The sequence below is a fragment of the Delphinapterus leucas genome, chromosome 11 (assembly GCF_059928025.1).
Source record: "Delphinapterus leucas isolate spDelLeu-1000000601 "Yukka" chromosome 11, BTC_Dleu_Yukka2, whole genome shotgun sequence".
NCBI classification, from domain to species: domain Eukaryota; kingdom Metazoa; phylum Chordata; class Mammalia; order Artiodactyla; family Monodontidae; genus Delphinapterus; species Delphinapterus leucas.
In genome coordinates this window covers 22,864,877-22,882,221 of record NC_143139.1, presented here as the reverse complement: position 1 = coordinate 22,882,221, position 17,345 = coordinate 22,864,877, and the positions used below count along the sequence as shown (strand labels likewise).

Sequence of the window (17,345 nt, the reverse complement as noted above, 5' to 3'; positions counted from 1 at the left end):
GTCCACGGATGTGTTCGAAAGCCAGGGTGTAGCTCAGAGGTGCAAGAGGAGCCACTGGCTTAGTCTTTCATCCTCAGTGCTTATTGCAAACCTGAGTTTTCCTCCCAACGATCACCAGCCTCGTAAATATGTTTCAGTTCTTTTAGCTCAACATACCAAAGTAAAACTACGTGCCAAGGATTTAAAGGATTATGAAGGAGAGGAAAACTCTGATTTAGCCTACAAACAGGACTCCACTACCCACTTTGTGTTTTGTTTGGTCCATGGTATCATTTTTAAAATTGAAAAATTAAATATATATTCAGTTTCAGAAATACTTATTCATATTTATGGAATAGATGTATGAATATATAGACACACATATATAGTATAAAAATCAGAATTTCTGTTATATATTAAAAAAGAAACAGATCACATCAGAAAATCAGATGACACTGTGCCTGTCATCAGACTGGCCCTTGAAGAGCAGAGGCTGAGAAGTGTCGTTCACATGTATGCTTGTTCTGCCACAGTCCTCACCGCTCCTGAACGTGTACAGATGGCCTACTGCGCTTACTTCTATTAGCAGTCTGGCTCCTGTGAGCATCTGAACTTGCCATCCCAATTTAAAATGGTCTTTGTAAGTTAAGTCATGAGGGAAAAACAGCATTTAAAAATCACTTGCCTGAAGAACGAGAGATTCTTTATCATTTTCTAAACGTGCCAGCCTTTCTTGATACACATCTCCATTCCCAGGGAGGTGTCCATTTGTCTGAAAAAGGAAGTGATATGGGTAAGCCTGACCCTCTTTAAAACTGAACTACTGTGAGGGACTTCCCTGGTGGCGCAGTGGTTAAGACTCACGCTCTCAATGCCAGGGGCCCGCGTTCAATCCCTGGCCAGGGAACTAGATCCCACATGCATGCTGCAACTAAGAGTCCACATGCCACAACTAAGGAGCCGGCTAGCCGCAACTAAGGAGCCTGCCTGCCTCAACTAAAGACCTGGCGCTACCAAAAAAAAAAAGGAGAGTAAAAATTGAACTACTGTGGGTAAATAAAAATTGCATATGTTTTTAATCCAAGGAACCTGAATTGAATTCAGCGCAGCTGTTACTGCCCTTAATAGAAAATATGAGAAGGAAACATGGTTCATATACAAAGCAACAAGAACAAAAAACAACTCATCAAGAAGAAAATAATGACCCAAAAGGAACAGTGGCTACTGATAGTCACTGACAGTGGATGCCCACCTGGGCACGCAAAGCTTTGTGAGCGTGTGGTCGGGCACAAAATCGCTCTTTCCCCCTGAATGCCTCTATCAGCGGGAATGACCTGGGAGGTCCTTCCATTCCTGCCCTCTCCTCCCAAATCCAGGACTACCAATGCCCGCCTTTACACGGGAGACAGCAGGGGCAACTTACACCACCGGCCTCTTCCTGCTACTCAAGTCTTCAAATCACAGGACAAATCTTCCCTTCCCCCTTTGGCTCACGGGCGCAGCCGCTCCGCGGCATGTGGGATCTTCCCGGACCGGGGCACGAACCCACGTCCCCTACATCGGCAGGCGGACTCTCAACCACTGCGCCACCAGGGAAGCCTTTCCCTTCCCCCCCTTTGAAGCCTTTCTCTTTTCCCCCAAGAGCTTAAGCACTGAGTCCACAATGACCTCCCCTTGCAGCACGGACTAGCCATGCTCATCGGTGATTTACCACATTCCCTTCTGAATCTATTAACTTCTCGTGGGTTTGCTTGTTCACCTACTGTTTGCTAAGCTTCCAGGCAGAGCCTGCAAACTGGTATCATCTGGTAACCTCCACAGCATCCAGCCCAGTGCTCTACTTAGACTAGTGCTTACTCTTTTTTCTCCTCCCTTCTGCCCCCTTTTTATCAGATTTGGGCATATTTATGGATGGCACAAATGCCAAAGGAAGTACAGACTGGGAAAGGAAGTGTAGATTTTTTCCCTCGGCCGTCTTGTATTGCAATATATACAAGTGATTAAGGAGACAGATTGAAAAGGCTCACAGAGTGCAGACAACATAAGAATGTCGTTCTGAAATAGAGTAGTGTATGTGCTGTGTCTCTTGGTATCTCATTGAAATAGTTCCTAATCACATAGTGTGTAATCCAATAGAATTTCCTGATCCCTCATTCAAACACAACAGACATAAAAGCCAGTGGAGTCCAAAATGGTTAGATGGGGCCACCCAGAGTTCAACTGAAAAAGCAAATAAACAACCTCAGACTTCAAGAAAATACACGCTGTACATGCTCACTGCCCAGAACACGACTGATGTGACAGCAATTATTTTTCCAGAATTAAGAGTTTTATCACTCTGCCTTTCCAATTAATGTATTTTTAAAGTACAAATTCTGAGAATAACAAAAGTTATGTGTTGGGAAGGAAACAAAAACAAACAAAAATGGAGCTTCAACAAAAAAGAAAATTGCAGGATGTTTCTTCTCAAAACATCGGTGCACTTGGATGTATTTCCCATGAGGCCACAAGAGAATCTGAAACTAATTTAGTTAAGCATGCACTGTGTGGATAAAATTTTTAACATCACCTGCTTGACCACACATACCTGCACAATTATCACAGCATAATTCTATTTATGTTGTAAACTGAAGTGCCCAGAATTAAATTACAAGTATTAGGAGGAGTCTGACGGAGTGGCCGGGATGACTTCCATCCCTGGGGACTACCAGGAAAATGAAATTTATGTTAACTTCTTGAGGACAGTTTTTTGGAAAAGAGCCAGGATGTGTAACGCACGTTCTCGATCTAAGAAAGTGCTGAGACCGGCCCTGCACAGCTTTAAATTCCTCATATTGATTATGAACATTAGCAGGCATCTGCTTTTAAAACTACATAAGCAACGTTTTATAAACATCCATTTCATTGGGTAGAAAAAAAAAGCTTTCTGCTCAGTGAAGACATAAAACAAAAATCCTCTTTCTCCTGACTGAAGGAAATTAGAGCAAGGTTAGAAGTGTTTCTAGGGCAAGTTCTAGAAGGGTTTCACGAAACCACTGCCTATGATATGGAAATAAGTTGTTTCAAAACCAGTTCTACAAAAGTATCCATTTAAAAATACTAAAAATTGACCACAATGAGCATACTCACGTTTCTTAACACTGTACTGATATTTACAAGCACTCATAACACTCAAGAGTAGTTTATTTTTAAACACTAAAATCACTATAGGTACATAAAGCAAAAGAGCCACTACTGGAATGGTTACATGCTTTCAAAGCACTGTGTTGACTTACTCAAGCAGGTAAAGGTCTATTCTATTCACGTTTATTTGTTTCTGCTAATTTTGTTACCTTTGCCTAAAAAATGTTAGCAAGAGGCAAATTCCATTAGGCAAATACCCTACCACCCCTATTCTTCCTCCGTCTCCTGTGCTCTACCCCCCAGACCACCCCAAGCCTCCCCAAACCAGGTATGCTCTCTCACACACCAATTCTATTCCCTCTGCATGGACTGTATTTCCTACCCTTTCCTCCTTGTTCCTCATTCCTTAAGGTCCACCTCAAATGGGGCTTGGTCTGGAAAGTCTTCCTTGAATTGCCTGTTCACTTATATGCCAGTTACAGCATCCAGATGACCCTTCACTACAGCAGGAATCACACTGAAAGGACTAGGCTAGACTTGGCTACCTATGCATCTCTCTCTTCCAACAGACTCTGCATTCTTTGTCGGTTCCTCTTTCCATCTGACGTGCAGTGAAGGACTGCAGCTAACTGACTGCTGAATGAAGGAACAATGATAGGTGTTCAGTAAACATCAGACGAATAAAAGATGAATGAATGGTTCTATCCTGGCCTTCTTTCTTCTCAGTAAGACTTTTTTTTTTTTTTTTCCAGTATGCGGGCCTCTCACTGTTGTGGCCTCTCCCGTTGCGGAGCACAGGCTCCGGACGCGCAGGCTCAGCGGCCATGGCTCACGGGCCCAGCTGCTCCGCGGCATGTGGGATCTTCCCGGACCGGGGCACGAACCCGTGTCCCCTGTATCGGCAGGCAGACTCTCAACCACTGCGCCACCAGGGAAGCCCTCAGTAAGACTTTTATTGACATTTCCTCTACCACCTGGTACACACACTCCTTTCCCCTCAAGCCTGTACCCCCCTCTTCCTACCACATTTAAGAGGTGACCTCAGAGCCTTTTTAATGGACAGTAATTGAGGTCCTGTTGCATGAACTCCCTCATATACTTCCTTCTTCAACGCACAACATTACGTACTGCCTCCTACGTCTTCCCTGTCTTCCTTCCTGCCAGTCTCAGGGGAACTGAGCCTTAGCTCCTTCCTAAAAGCTTACCATTCCTCTACTTTGGAACCTTGATTTCCTGTTTCCCTGAGAACTGACCTACAATTATTGCCTTTTTCCTCCTCACCATCAATTTCTTCCTCTCAATGAACTTTCGTCCATTCTCCTTTCCAACATCTACTCCAGGGCTCTGTGCCCACCCCTGTATGCCCTCCCACTCCTCTTTGCCTGTATCTTTCACAGAAATCCATCTTTCATAGCCAGTTCCCACCTCCTCCTTATACTGTGCCATTCTCTCCTCTACTGACTCCTCTTCTGTGTCTTGTCTTGAACTTCACAATTAACTTTTCATCATATTCCACCAGGGAGGGCTTGCTAGTGATTTTACGCGAGTTGGTCACTTATTCTTCCCAACAGTACCTCAGTACGAAACTCTCTTACATTTCTTTTGATTCTCCCATGAGGCTTACAAAACCCTAAGCTCATAATTAAAAACATATTTGGTATAAACTCTCGTTGAGTCAATTTAAAATCCAAAACACTGAACACCAGCCCAAATTACTTTACTCAAAATCCCAGAGATGCCTTCAGAATAACTCTTTCTAGTTCAACTCATGACGCAACCCTACATTGACCATGTTCAGTCCAGCTGAAAGTTTAAGTCAAAATTGGAATCAACTGGAGGATTTCAACAACGTCAACTAACGGTGTGTGGAAGGGCGGGACTGTAGCACAACAGGGAGGGCAGGGCAGTAGATGCAGCTGGGCTGTAACAGTGATACTTTAATTTAATTAAGGAACCCATGGTGTTTGCCAGATCTTCCTGGCATAATGGAGGGAAAATGTCTACAAAGCTTGTTTCCTCATAGAATTATAGAATCCTAGGGCTAGCCAGAAACCACACCCGAGAACATGAACTGCCTGAACTCACGTAGCAGGTGCTACACGTAATATCAAGCACCATCTACTTTAGCCTTTGCCATCTAAGTAGAAGCTCTTCTTTTCATATTAACTTCCCCTTAGTCATCAAATATAAATACACAATCAAGTAAAAAGATGTAATAAATGTTACATGTTAAAAAAACATGTTACATGTTAAAAAAAGATGTTAATAAATGTTAACATCTTGCCTTATGTGGGTCTCTTTTTTAAAATGTTTTTTTACAGAAAATTTCAAATATATATAAAAGTAAAGACTATAATGATGAAACCCTTTGTACTCATCACCCAGTTTCAATAGTTATTAATTCATGGCAGGTGGGAGTCTTTTGTCTGTTATTTTTTATTTATTTATTTTTTGTTTCTTGCGGTACGCGGGCCTCTCACTGTTGTGGCCTCTCCCGTTGCGGAGCACAGGCTCCGGACGCGCAGGCTCAGCGGCCATGGCTCACGGGCCCAGCCGCTCCGCGGCATGTGGGATCTTCCCGGACCGGGGCACGAACCCGTGTCCCCTGCATCGGCAGGCGGACTCTCAACCACTGCGCCACCAGGGAAGCCCCTGTCCGTTATTTTTGCTGAAAGTATCATGCTGTGTTTTCCTCTGATTTTCTTAGTTCTGTTGGTTTGCATTAGCCTACACTTGGCCCTCTTTTGTCCCCAACCTTCATTTTTGGTTTGTTGTTCTTTCCTGAGTTCTGTTGTCCTGTTAAAATCCAGGATCAACATACAAGCAGTAATTTGCCACAGTTAAACTTATTTATAACATAGAACTCATTTTGAATATAACATTCCCAAATCAGGATGGTGAGTAACTAAATTAAAATGGGGAAAAGAAAATCAGTCCAATTTTACAAGGACAACAAATGTTAAGAAATAGTTGGACTAGTACTATCACACACACACACACACACACACACACACACACACACACCTCCTCATTCTCTCTCTCTCTCATTCTCTCTCTCTCTCATTCTCTCTCTCTCGCTCTCTCTCTCTCTCTCCACCCAGTAAATATATATAGTTTTAAAAACTGCCATGCCGGGCTTCCCTGGTGGCGCAGTGGTTGAGGGTCCGCCTGCTGATGCAGGGGATGCGGGTTCGTGCCCCAGTCCGGGAAGATCCCACATGCCGCAGAGCGGCTGGGCCCATGAGCCATGGCCGCTGAGCCTGTGCGTCCGGAGCCTGTGCTCCGCAACGGGAGAGGCCACAGCAGTGAGAGGCCCGCGCGCTGCCAAAAAAACCCACAAAACACAAAACTGCCATGCCCTTTTGATTTCACGATTCTGTTTCTTAAAATTCAGTATCAGCAAAGGAAAGTGGTGGGGGGGAGTTCCCTGGTGGCCTAATGGTTAGGATTCCGGGCTTTCACTGCCGTGGCCCGGGTTCAATCCCTGGTTGAAGAACTGAGAATCCTGCAAGTCACATGGTGCAGCCAAAAGAAGAGAAAGAAAGAAAGAAAGAAAGAAAAGGGAATGTGCAGTTCACTCAAGCTCCTTTAATTAAATGTTATCTTTAGCTACCAAAAGACATATCTAATACAGGGTCTTTCATGTCCTAATCACAGTATTATATCTGTACCACCGCATGCAAACATTTATTGCCTGCTCTCCTAGGAGAGACTGGGGAAGAGGAGAGAGTGAGATAAGACTTGAATCTGTCAGCCACAAACATCACAGTCATATTTCATTTCGGCCCAACACCGCAATGAAGCATCTCATACTCTTTTGTCCTAAGAGTCAAAGAGCACTACACCAATAACGTTGGAAATCAAGCCACCAGGCAGAGGCGGCGCTCTGCTGCCCTGTCCTCGCACTTCATGTGGTGTAATTAGGGTGGGGAGGCCTACCTTTGTGCTGTAAACAATCACCTCAGGGCAACACCGCTACCATTTGGGGCCAGTGGAGCATCCCCTCCAATCGGCCAGTGCACCTGTGTACTATAGTACCTCTGACTCTGGGTCAGGCTTGCAAACAGCCCACTTATTTTTCCTTCCTAAATTTCTATTGCAGTTCAGAAAAACAACGTCTTCAGGAAGCCCTCTCTTTATTCCAAAATCTCAGCATCTCTGCTCAGAAAGAAAACCAAAAGGGGACATAAACCTCACACACATTTCATCCCATCCCAAAAGCCCAATCATGACCCTCTCCTAGAAAGACATCAGTTTATTCAATGTTGTCAGAAAGTACATCAAAGACTGAAACTAAGAATGAGCCTGAATATATTCTGTACTTTCCAAGTCAAGATTACAGATGTGGTCAAAATTAGACTATGGCTTTGAGGTTTTGTTTTTCTGGGTTTTAATTTTCACGGCGCTTGTTTCCCAGAGACAGAAAGTATGTTCTTAACTAAACAGTGCTCTGGAGCGAGAGAAAGCACAGCAGTAGGCCAGCCTCTGAGGTGCATTACTCCAAAAATGTAACTACATCTGAAATGCTGGGGAGAGCAGCAGACGCCAAGAGCTTTCATCTGCCAGTCTTATTAGAAATACAGTGAGAGAGCTTCCCGTGGAGTATTTGTGCCAAATTAAAATATTAATTGCCAAGATACAATGGCTATCCTGTTACACAGCTAGGGCATGCCAGCACCTCCCTCATTCGTGCATCCACAGCCAATACAGGGTGAGGTTAAACTGCTTTAGTGTCTCCTAAAGAGTTCTTTTGTCTAAAAGAACTTTTCTTGAGGAGAGAAGATGGGCTGTACCCCCTCCTCGCCTTATTTTCACACACATCACCATGCTCCTGAAGCTTCTGTAGCAGGGAGGGGGTACACGATGAGGCTGCAACATTATCCCGGTCACAGGTATACTCCAAAGTCCCCTGAGTCCCAGAAGGATGGAGAACAGAAGGTCCCGTAGAAACTAAGGCCCAGCTCCTATTCTAGGAGTGCACCATATTCATTCATTCACCCTTTATTCATATTTATTAAAATCTAGCTATGTGACAGGATGCAGAGCTAGCGAAAGAACCTCTTCTACTTTGGGAAGGGGAACTTGAGATCAAGAAAAAATGCTGTCGCTATTTTTCTTGCCACTTATTCTTTCTTAACTCACTTTCATAAAAGAATAGAGGAATCTTTTTATTCAATCCCAACAACTACTGGTAGCCTGGGATTCCACTGAAAGCACCTCTCTCACTGTTCACACAGCACTGGCCTCTCTTGATGGAGAATTCTGCTGACTTGGTCCATTTGCTTTCCTGTTTCTGTGGACCCTTTCCATGTGAGTTTTCCAGAAGCCTAAGGGAAAAACAGGTTTAACTTCAACCAGGATGTCTCAGTGAGACGTGGCATAACTCAGATAATTGTGACCACATACGGGATACAATCTTAGGATGCACCTTGTTTGCCAAGGCTTGAAAAAACATTCCCTGGAGGCACACAGGAAAAGAGAAGCTGGCCAGAGAGCAGCAGGGATCAGGGGATGAGTGGGATGGGGATGGATTCTGTGGCTGAGGGTCAGGGACTCGGGAAGAACAGCCAGCAGCCCTGGAGAGAACATACCCCGTGTCTGAACTCTTTAAATAAATTCTCAGTATTGTTATTTTTACAGAAACATTTAAACGAGGTACACTTAAGATTAATATTATCTTTTTTTTTAACATAGAGAAAAGGTAGAAGTGCATTAGAATGAGTTAACAGGTCAGGAGCCAGTCACGAACACTTCATTTCCCCCATTTTATATGCTACTTATCTCATGGCTTATGGTGCCTGACTTGCAGTTTTTACCATCAGTATTTTCATTCACTTTGTTGAAAACTGTCTTTTTGTAATTTCTGGTGATTTTGAGACTGCTTCATAATTAAAAATGCCAAATGATCAGACACTTTGGGATTTCAGGATCTGGTGAAGGTCATGAACCTCAGCTCCATCTACTGGAAAAAGCATTGTAAGAATGTTCTAGGGCAATTCATCGAGTTAGCTCGAAAGTAAACAAAAACTACTTGTTTGGCTCAAACAGTCAGACATATTTTTCTATTTCCTCTCTTAAACTCTGAGCTGGATGAAGCACATAATTCTCCATTATTAATATTTGTGTTAACACACCACATTTCACAATCAAAACAGAGAATTATACCTCAGTTATTGAACAACTATGTTGTATTCAATTGATTTTTTTTTTAACCACAGGAGACAGACTTCCAAGTCCTAAAAGAAACTTATTCATTCCTAGAAGGCTATAGGTATAGCTACCTGATTAAAACAAATTCATTCTTGTAGATTTAATACCCTTCACTCTAACAAGCTACTAGTGTTACTATTTTCTTTTTTCTTATCCAGCTTCTGATCATATGAAACAATTGAACAGGCAGCAGAAATCAGCAGTGAAGGAATAACCTGCACCCTACAGGAAACCAGGGGATCTTCCTGGCTTGGGTAAAATAAGGGTTAGAAATTCAAATGCCCAGTTGCACTAATGAGTAGATTAGCATCAGTCAGTCAAGTACATGGACTCCCAAGTTGGCCATCATTAAACATGAATGAAATCTTAATTACGTAACTAGTATCATTAATAAATTTTTCTAAAATGTTGTGGAAGCTTCCCCATTGTCTGGGAAATATCTATACTCTTTTATCAAAGAAGTAAACTGTAGAAATAATTTGTAACCTAACCTCCCTTGTAACTGGACTCAACCCTTTCTTTCCCTCCTTGCAGAGGGTCCTGTTAAACGTTTCCCTTGCTCTCTACAATCCACTCTTCAGTATTACCTTTTTGACTAACGCTCCACCAGGCTCACCGACAAACACTCAACATACATTAGCTTGTGGGATCCTCATAACCCTGTGTGGCAGAAACCATCACTCCCATTTTACAGATGAGGAAACTGAGACAAACAGCTTAAGAAAATTTCCCCAAATCCTACAAGCTTCTAAGACTCAGAGCCAACATTTAAAGTTCAAGTCTGGGGCTTCCCTGGTGGCACAGTGGTTGAGAGTCCACCTGCCGATGCAGGGGACACGGGTTCGTGCCCTGGTCCGGGAAGATCCCACATGCCGCGGAGCGGCTGGGCCCGTGAGCCATGGCCGCTGAGCCTGCGCGTCCGGAGCCTGTGCTCCGCAACGGGAGAGGCCACAACAGTGAGAGGCCTGCGTACCGCAAAAAAAATAAAAAAAAAAAATAAAAATAAAGTTCAAGTCTGCTGTCTCCGGAGCCAGCGTTTGTAACTGCCAATTTACAGCCCTGCCTTCTTTATCATTCACGGCTTTTTTACGACAGGATCTCCTTTATTCGTTATTTTGATGATTATCCCATGTACAATATAATTCGTAGGATTCTGTGTTCCTCCAATTCTAAGATGCCATTAAATTTTATCAAATTATTAATTTAAAAAATTTTGATTAGAGTAAAGCACACATAAAAATTTACAATTTTGGGGCTTCCCTGGTGGCGCAGTGGTTGAGAGTCCACCTGCTGATGCAGGGGCCGCGGGTTCGTGTCCCGGTCCGGGAGGATCCCACATGCCGTGAAGCGGCTGGGCCCGTGGGCCATGGCCGCTGGGCCTGCGCGTCTGGAGCCCTGTGCTCCGCAATGGGAGGGGCCACGACAGTGAGAGGCCCGCGTACCGCAAAAAAAAAAAAAAAAAAAAATTTACAAATTTAACCATGTTTACGTAGACAGTTCAGTGGCATTAAGTGCATTCACATTGTTGTGCAATCATCGTCACCATCCATCTGCAGAACTCTTTTCATCTTGCAAAACTGAAGCTGTGTACCCATTAAATATTAACTTCTCATTCCTCCCTACCCCAGCCCATGGCAACCACTATTCTATTTTCTGTCTCCATGAATTTATTTGACTACTCTAGGTACCTTACTATTTAAAGAAAGAAACAATCCCAGCTAAAACGTGTATAATAGATACCTCTTTTAAGATCATAAGACACATCACAACTTCTGACATATTAAAATGGGAGAAAGCTATCCTATCAGCAAATCATTAAATTGCAAGCCTTAAGACCCTCTACCTATCGGGTCTAAAATTAAAGTCTGCTACAGGGTAAGCTCTGACTATTCATGTCACACCTATGCCTTCATTATTCCAAACACTCATTTCCATTCTCCCCTTCTTGCTTTGGGCTTTGCCCTTTGCCATCTTTCTTCTTTTATTTTTTCATTTTCTACATGCTTGAGAAAATACATGTAACTTGGAAGGATTGGGGTCCACGTGAGGGGACAGATATAAATCAGTTGGACAAATATAAATAAGTTTAACCCTCCAAAAACTTACCTCTCTGGACTCACATCTAGTTTTTTATTGTCATTTTTTGGATGAAAACTGAATCTTTGTAAGGTATGTAAAGTATTTGTCATTTTGTGGCTACTTAACTTTAAAATGTCAAATATTAAGATAGAGAGCAACCCAAAACACAAATTAACAAGCCATTATGCACCCAAAGAATAAATTTAACACAATAAATAACCTCAGTTCATCCAAATGTATATGCCATTTTATCATTCATGGAGCATCATTCATCACAAATATAATTACTGACCACCTACTAAGTGCCAAGCATTGTTCTAGGCAACATCGATACACTTTTGGTTTGTTTTAAACATAGGCAAAAATCTTTGATTCATGATGCTTCCATTCCAGTTGGAGAGATAGAAAATACACATAAATATGGCAAATACACATTGCGTAAGAAAGTGGTGAGTTTTAGAAAAAAATAAAGCAGGGAGATATACTACGAAGAATAAATAAGTGAAATTTTAGATAGGGTGGCCAGGAAAGGCCTCACTGAGAGCACAACTTTTAAAGGAGAATGCAAGAAAGCTAGCCATACAGATACCCGAGGAAAGCACTTTCCAGGCAGAGTGAACAGCCAGTACAAAGGCCCTGAGGCCAGTTTCCCCAGCATGTTGTAGAATCAGTGAGAAATCCCATGTGCCTGAAGTGGAGTGAAAGAGGGGAAGTGCAATGAGACACTAGGTCAGAAAGCAGTGAGGAGTAAGTCCTAAAGCCCTTGCAATCCAGCAAGTACTTTGGCTTCTCTCAGTGAGCTGTGACTATCACTGGAAGTTTCTGGAAAAGGTATGAATGACATGATTTAGGTTCAGATACCATCATCACCACTTTCAATCTTTTCCAGAAATACTGTAACAGAACAGACTGAGCACATATTAATGGAAATGTTTTGGACACAAGTGAAAAATTCAACCACAGTACTCTCAAGCTATGGCTGCCATTGGCTGCCTCGATGCTGGCTGGGAATGGGTTCCTCTACCAGCGTAAGTTCCTTTCCTATTACGTGCCGAATGGTCAGGAAAACATGGAGTAAAGAAGGGGTGAGAGAGGAAGTAGAAATAGCCTAAGGAATATGCTAGGAAATGTCTGGCTTCAGAGCATGAAGCAATTCTCCAAAGAAATCAGCAAACCTGGATACTTAAATCTCTAGAGGAGAAACTTGCAGAGCAATTATAAAGTACAATAATGAGGCACTGTGTATTATAAAAAGTAAACTATCTCTAACTATCAAGGTTGTTGCATAGCTGCACCACCACTAAAAGATGGATCGTACTGTTTGCGCTTGAAATGGGAAGGTACAATATATTGGCCGGAAAGGTAAGAAGGTCCAGCACGGGACTGGGTGGGAACACCGCTATTTGTGTCACATCACATGAAAATGCTTTAGTCGTAGGATGTACTATTAAGGTTCCCAAAGCGAACACCTTACATTTCCACCACAGACCAAAAACAGATCTTGATTCTTTCATACAATTTTCATTACCTTTTATATAAATATTGATACAATTAACTTCTAGGCTTATTCATGCATCTTCCTAAAAATTGAATATCGTTTAAATACAAAATAAACACCTTTTCTACTTTCTCTTCTGAATATTTTTGTGATATTCTCTAGATTTTACGTGTTTAACACATACTAAAACCACGGTATTTACCACTATGTCCCGGGAAAGGGCAGATCTGCCGGATGCCTAGAAAGAGGCTCATTGTTCAGTGAATAAGAACACCATTTAAAGCCCAATCCACAGCGTAACTCAGGCACTGGAACTGAAATGACTGCCACAACCACTAGATGGCACTTGACATCAGCTACTGCTACCAACCTCCCTTGTTATTAGAAGTATCTATTCACTGCACTCCTTATTTTGAATTGCTACAGGGTCCTTTTACAGTAAACTTCCCAGTACTACCAGGAAAGCATCTATTAAGTGCAACTGTTCTTTCCCTCACAGGACTATTTGGTTTTAAGCCACAGCAGGTCATTCAAGCACAACTGAAAAGCTAGTCCACTTTTATGGGTAAAATCAGGTGACCAGCTGGCATTCATGAAATGTATACTAACAGCACTTAAAAAAAAACTATTCTGGGACTTCCCTGGTGGCACAGTGGTTAAGAATCCACCTGCCAATGCAGGTGACAGGGGTTTGAGCCCTAGTCCAGGAAGATCCCACATGCCGCAGAGCAACTGAGCCTGTGCGCCACAGCTACTGAGCCTGCGCGCCTAGAGCCCGTGCTCCGCAACAAAAGAAGCCACCGCAGGTAGAAGCCCGCGCACCGCAGCAACAAAGAGTAGCCCCCGCTCGCCGCAGCTAGAGAAAGCCCGCACCCAGTAACGAAGGCCCAACGCAGCCAAGAATAAATTATATATATATAAAAAAAAACTATCCTTAGGGTCAAAAGGGAATCAGTATCTCTTAAGGGATAAAATCAGGGCAAACCTATTGCCCTATGACTGTTTTTTCCTGTTCTGATCAGCTATTCTACGTTCTAAATTTTGGAATAAGCAACAGAAGGTTCACCGTGCGGGACCTGTAACAAGCAGACATCTACCATTTGACTCTGCAGCCACTCGATGAGCGTTTCCGCCGTGGAGTCTGGGATCTGGCACCTCAAGCCTTCCTTCTCATCCGCTTCCATCATCTCTAACAACCCGCGCAGGTCTTCCACAAGGTGCAGAGCTCGCAAGCTTCCCATGAACGGGGAGGTGGGAGACTGGCAATCAAAAATCCCGTTGGAATATTCCAGGGCCTTAGAACCTAGGTTTAAAAAAAAAAAAAAATCATGGAGAGAGCAATTTATGTTGGATAATATACCAAAGCTGAAGGTGGCAAGCAAGTCTAGTCACAGTGAGGAATGACCAAACAAGGAACAGGGAAAAGAGAATTCAATCACGTAAACCTCTCCAAGGCATAGTCATTTGGTGAAATAATAAAAACCATGCAATTGATGATAAATACCAATGATCAAATATCTAACAGGGGGGCCAGCTGTGTGGAGTAGTAAGAGTATGGTAGGCTTTGGGGTAAGATATGCTGACCTCAAGGAAACAAGGGCTAAGATAAGGTAGCAGATCAGTTTGGGTGGAGCCATGTATTCCCCAAAATACAAATTTTAGAAACCATAAACTCTAAATGCCCTGTAAATAAGTTGCACATTGAGGTGGAAATTGCATAGCATAATTTCAAAGGTAAGAGGGCCAGCTCCCAGTTAACTGATCAGAATTTAATCTCTGAAGAACTTCAATAACTTACATGTGTACATTTGTATATGCATGTGCATGTGTGTATAAACATTCCCCCCCACGATTTTGTTTGCAGCCTACTATCAAATGCTCTTGATAACACCAGCTTGAAAACGTAGTTTTACAGCCCTTTTTGTTTTCTATTACTTATTAGAGAAAACATTCTACTACTTAAATCCATACAACTGACCCACAGCCCATTCTGAAAGCACCCATATACACCTCTTCATCTCTTTGATTTTTATCTTCTGGTCTATCAGATATACATACTATCAAATATACATACTAACTTTCTACTTAAATTTCAACAGTTATGATTTTAGGCCATCACCTCACAAATCTGAAGGTCTTACGACTGATGAAACTTGTGAGCCAATGTGTAAGTTCTCTCTCCAGTTGGCCAGTTCTCACAATGGGGAAAGGAATTCTCTTTCAGCTGGTTCATTCCATTGATATTCCTAATACTGGACCACAAGATTTGAACCAAACATCTACCAAATTGTGTTGATGGTGACCACCGATATGCACAGTGGTAAACGCTAATGGAGCCACATAACTGTCTCAACCAACCCCCTCAGGAAACCCTGTAAAGTTGAGATGAGAACTCAGAAAAAATAGAGGAGAGTATGTCGAGAGGAAGGAAGAACAGAAAAGCATCAAAACCCAGACAGATTATAATGTCCTATTCCAGCAGTTTTAAGTATTAGGATCATCTGATGATATCATTAAAAAGCACACGAGCCCATGGTAACCCTCTGCTCTGTTCAGTCTCCATCACAAAACAAGGTGGGGAGAGGGGAGAGGTATGTATTCAGAAAAATTCCCCAAATGTTTGTAGTCAGTTCTCCTCCTCTCCCTCTTACCTCAGCTGGAGAAATACTGATGGTAATTTCAAAACATAAATCCAGGTCCTACCCACAAAGCTTTGACTGACTCAGTCTGAGGTGGGAGCTGGGGAATCTGGATTTTCTTAATAACTCTAATGTCGGTCCTGAAGCCCTGCCAGGGCTGAGGAACAAATACACCAATCTAGTGGAATATGTAAAATGTAATCCCTCAACTACTGTTCCAGAAATACCACTCTCCTTGACTAGAGGTTCACTAAAAGTGTAAGGTTACACGTAACCTCTGGTAAGAGCCTAGAATCGGTTCTAGTTGTTATATTTTCTGAAACTGTGACAGAGTAAATGGTTGAATAGTCCTTCAACTATTTAAAAGCATATATCATATAAAACAGATAAACAACAAGGACCTACTGTATAGCACGGGGAACTATATTCAATATCCTGTAATAAGTGTAATGAAAATGAATCTGAAAAAAGAATATATATATGTATAACTGAATCACTTTGCTGTACACCTGAAACTAACACTGCAAATCAACTGTATCTCAATTTTTTAAAAGGAAGTTAAAACATAAAAAAAAATTTTTAATTAAAAAAATAAAAGCATACATTTGGTTGGCCAAAAAGTTCGTTCGGGTTTTCTGTACGATGGCTCTAATAGCGCTTAGTTGTCTTTAACTTCGAAACAATTTTGTTAGATTGCATGTGACAGCTGTCATATCAGCGTGCATTCAATAAAAACATCAAAATTAGGGAACTTTTGTGTAGCCATTGAAGATGGAAGGAAAAAAGTAACATTTTCCGCATATTATGCTTTATTATTTCGAGAAAGGTAAAAACACAACTGAAACGCAAAAAAAAAGATTTGTGCAGTGTATGGAGAAGGTGCCGTGACTATTAGAAGGTGTCAAAAGTGGTTTCCGAAGTTTCATGCTGGAGATTTCTTGCTGGACGATGCTCCACGGTCGGGCAGACCAGTTGAAGTTGACAGTGATCAAATCGAGACATTAATTGAGAACAACCAACGTTATACCACGTGGGAGACAGCCGACATACTCAGAATATCCAAACCAAGCATTGAAAATCATTTGCACCAGCTTGGTTATGTGAACTGCTTTGATGTTTGGGTTCCACATAAGTTAAGCAAAAAAACCCTTCTTGACCATATTTCCACATGCGATTCTCTACTTAAACATAAGGGAAACGTTCCATTTTTGAAACATATTGTGACGGGCGATGAAAAGTGGATACTGTACAATAATGTGGAACAGAAGAGATCGTGGGGCAAGCGAAATGAACCAGCACCAACCAACACCAAAGGCCGGTCTTCATCCAAAGAAGGTGATATTGTGTATACGGGGGGATTGGAAGGGAGTCCTCTATTATGAGCTCCCTCCGGAAAACCAAACAATTAATTCCAACAAGTGCTGCTCCAATTAGACCAACTGAAAGCAGCACTCGACGAAAAGCATCCGGAATTAGTCAACAGAAAACGCATGATCTTCCATCAGGATAACGCAAGACCGCATGTTTCTTTGACGACCAGGCAAAAACTGTTACAGCTTGGCTGGGAAGTTCTGATTCATCTGCTGTATTCACCAGACATTGCACCTTCAGATTTCCATTTATTTTCATCTTTACAAAATTCTCTTAATGGAAAAAACTTCAATTCCCTGGCAGACTGTAAAAGGCACCTGGAACTGTTCTTTGCTCAAAAAGATTAAAAGTTTTGTGAAGACGGAATTATGGAGTTGCCTGAAAAATGGCAGAAGGTAGTGGAACAGAAGGGTGAATATGCTGTTCAATAAAGTTCTTGGTGAAAA

The 17,345-nt window shown here is 42.3% G+C and overlaps 1 protein-coding gene across 25 annotated transcripts in view; it reads right to left on the bottom strand.

Annotated features, from left to right (window-relative positions):
- The window catches only part of PPFIBP1 (PPFIB scaffold protein 1), a 178,522-nt gene that overhangs the window by 49,764 nt on the left and 111,413 nt on the right, over positions 1 to 17,345 (bottom strand). For 24 of the 25 annotated variants that reach the window (XM_089920424.1, XM_089920411.1, XM_089920412.1 and 21 more), the window contains 2 exons: positions 13,987 to 14,192; positions 665 to 751 (listed from right to left, as the gene is read on the bottom strand). In XM_089920424.1, coding sequence (XP_089776550.1) covers positions 665 to 751; positions 13,987 to 14,192 — 293 coding nt within the window. Of the gene's footprint in view, positions 1 to 664; positions 752 to 8,244; positions 13,966 to 13,986; positions 14,193 to 17,345 lie in introns of those variants that run through there. The other variant, XM_089920432.1, reaches the window with a different exon arrangement.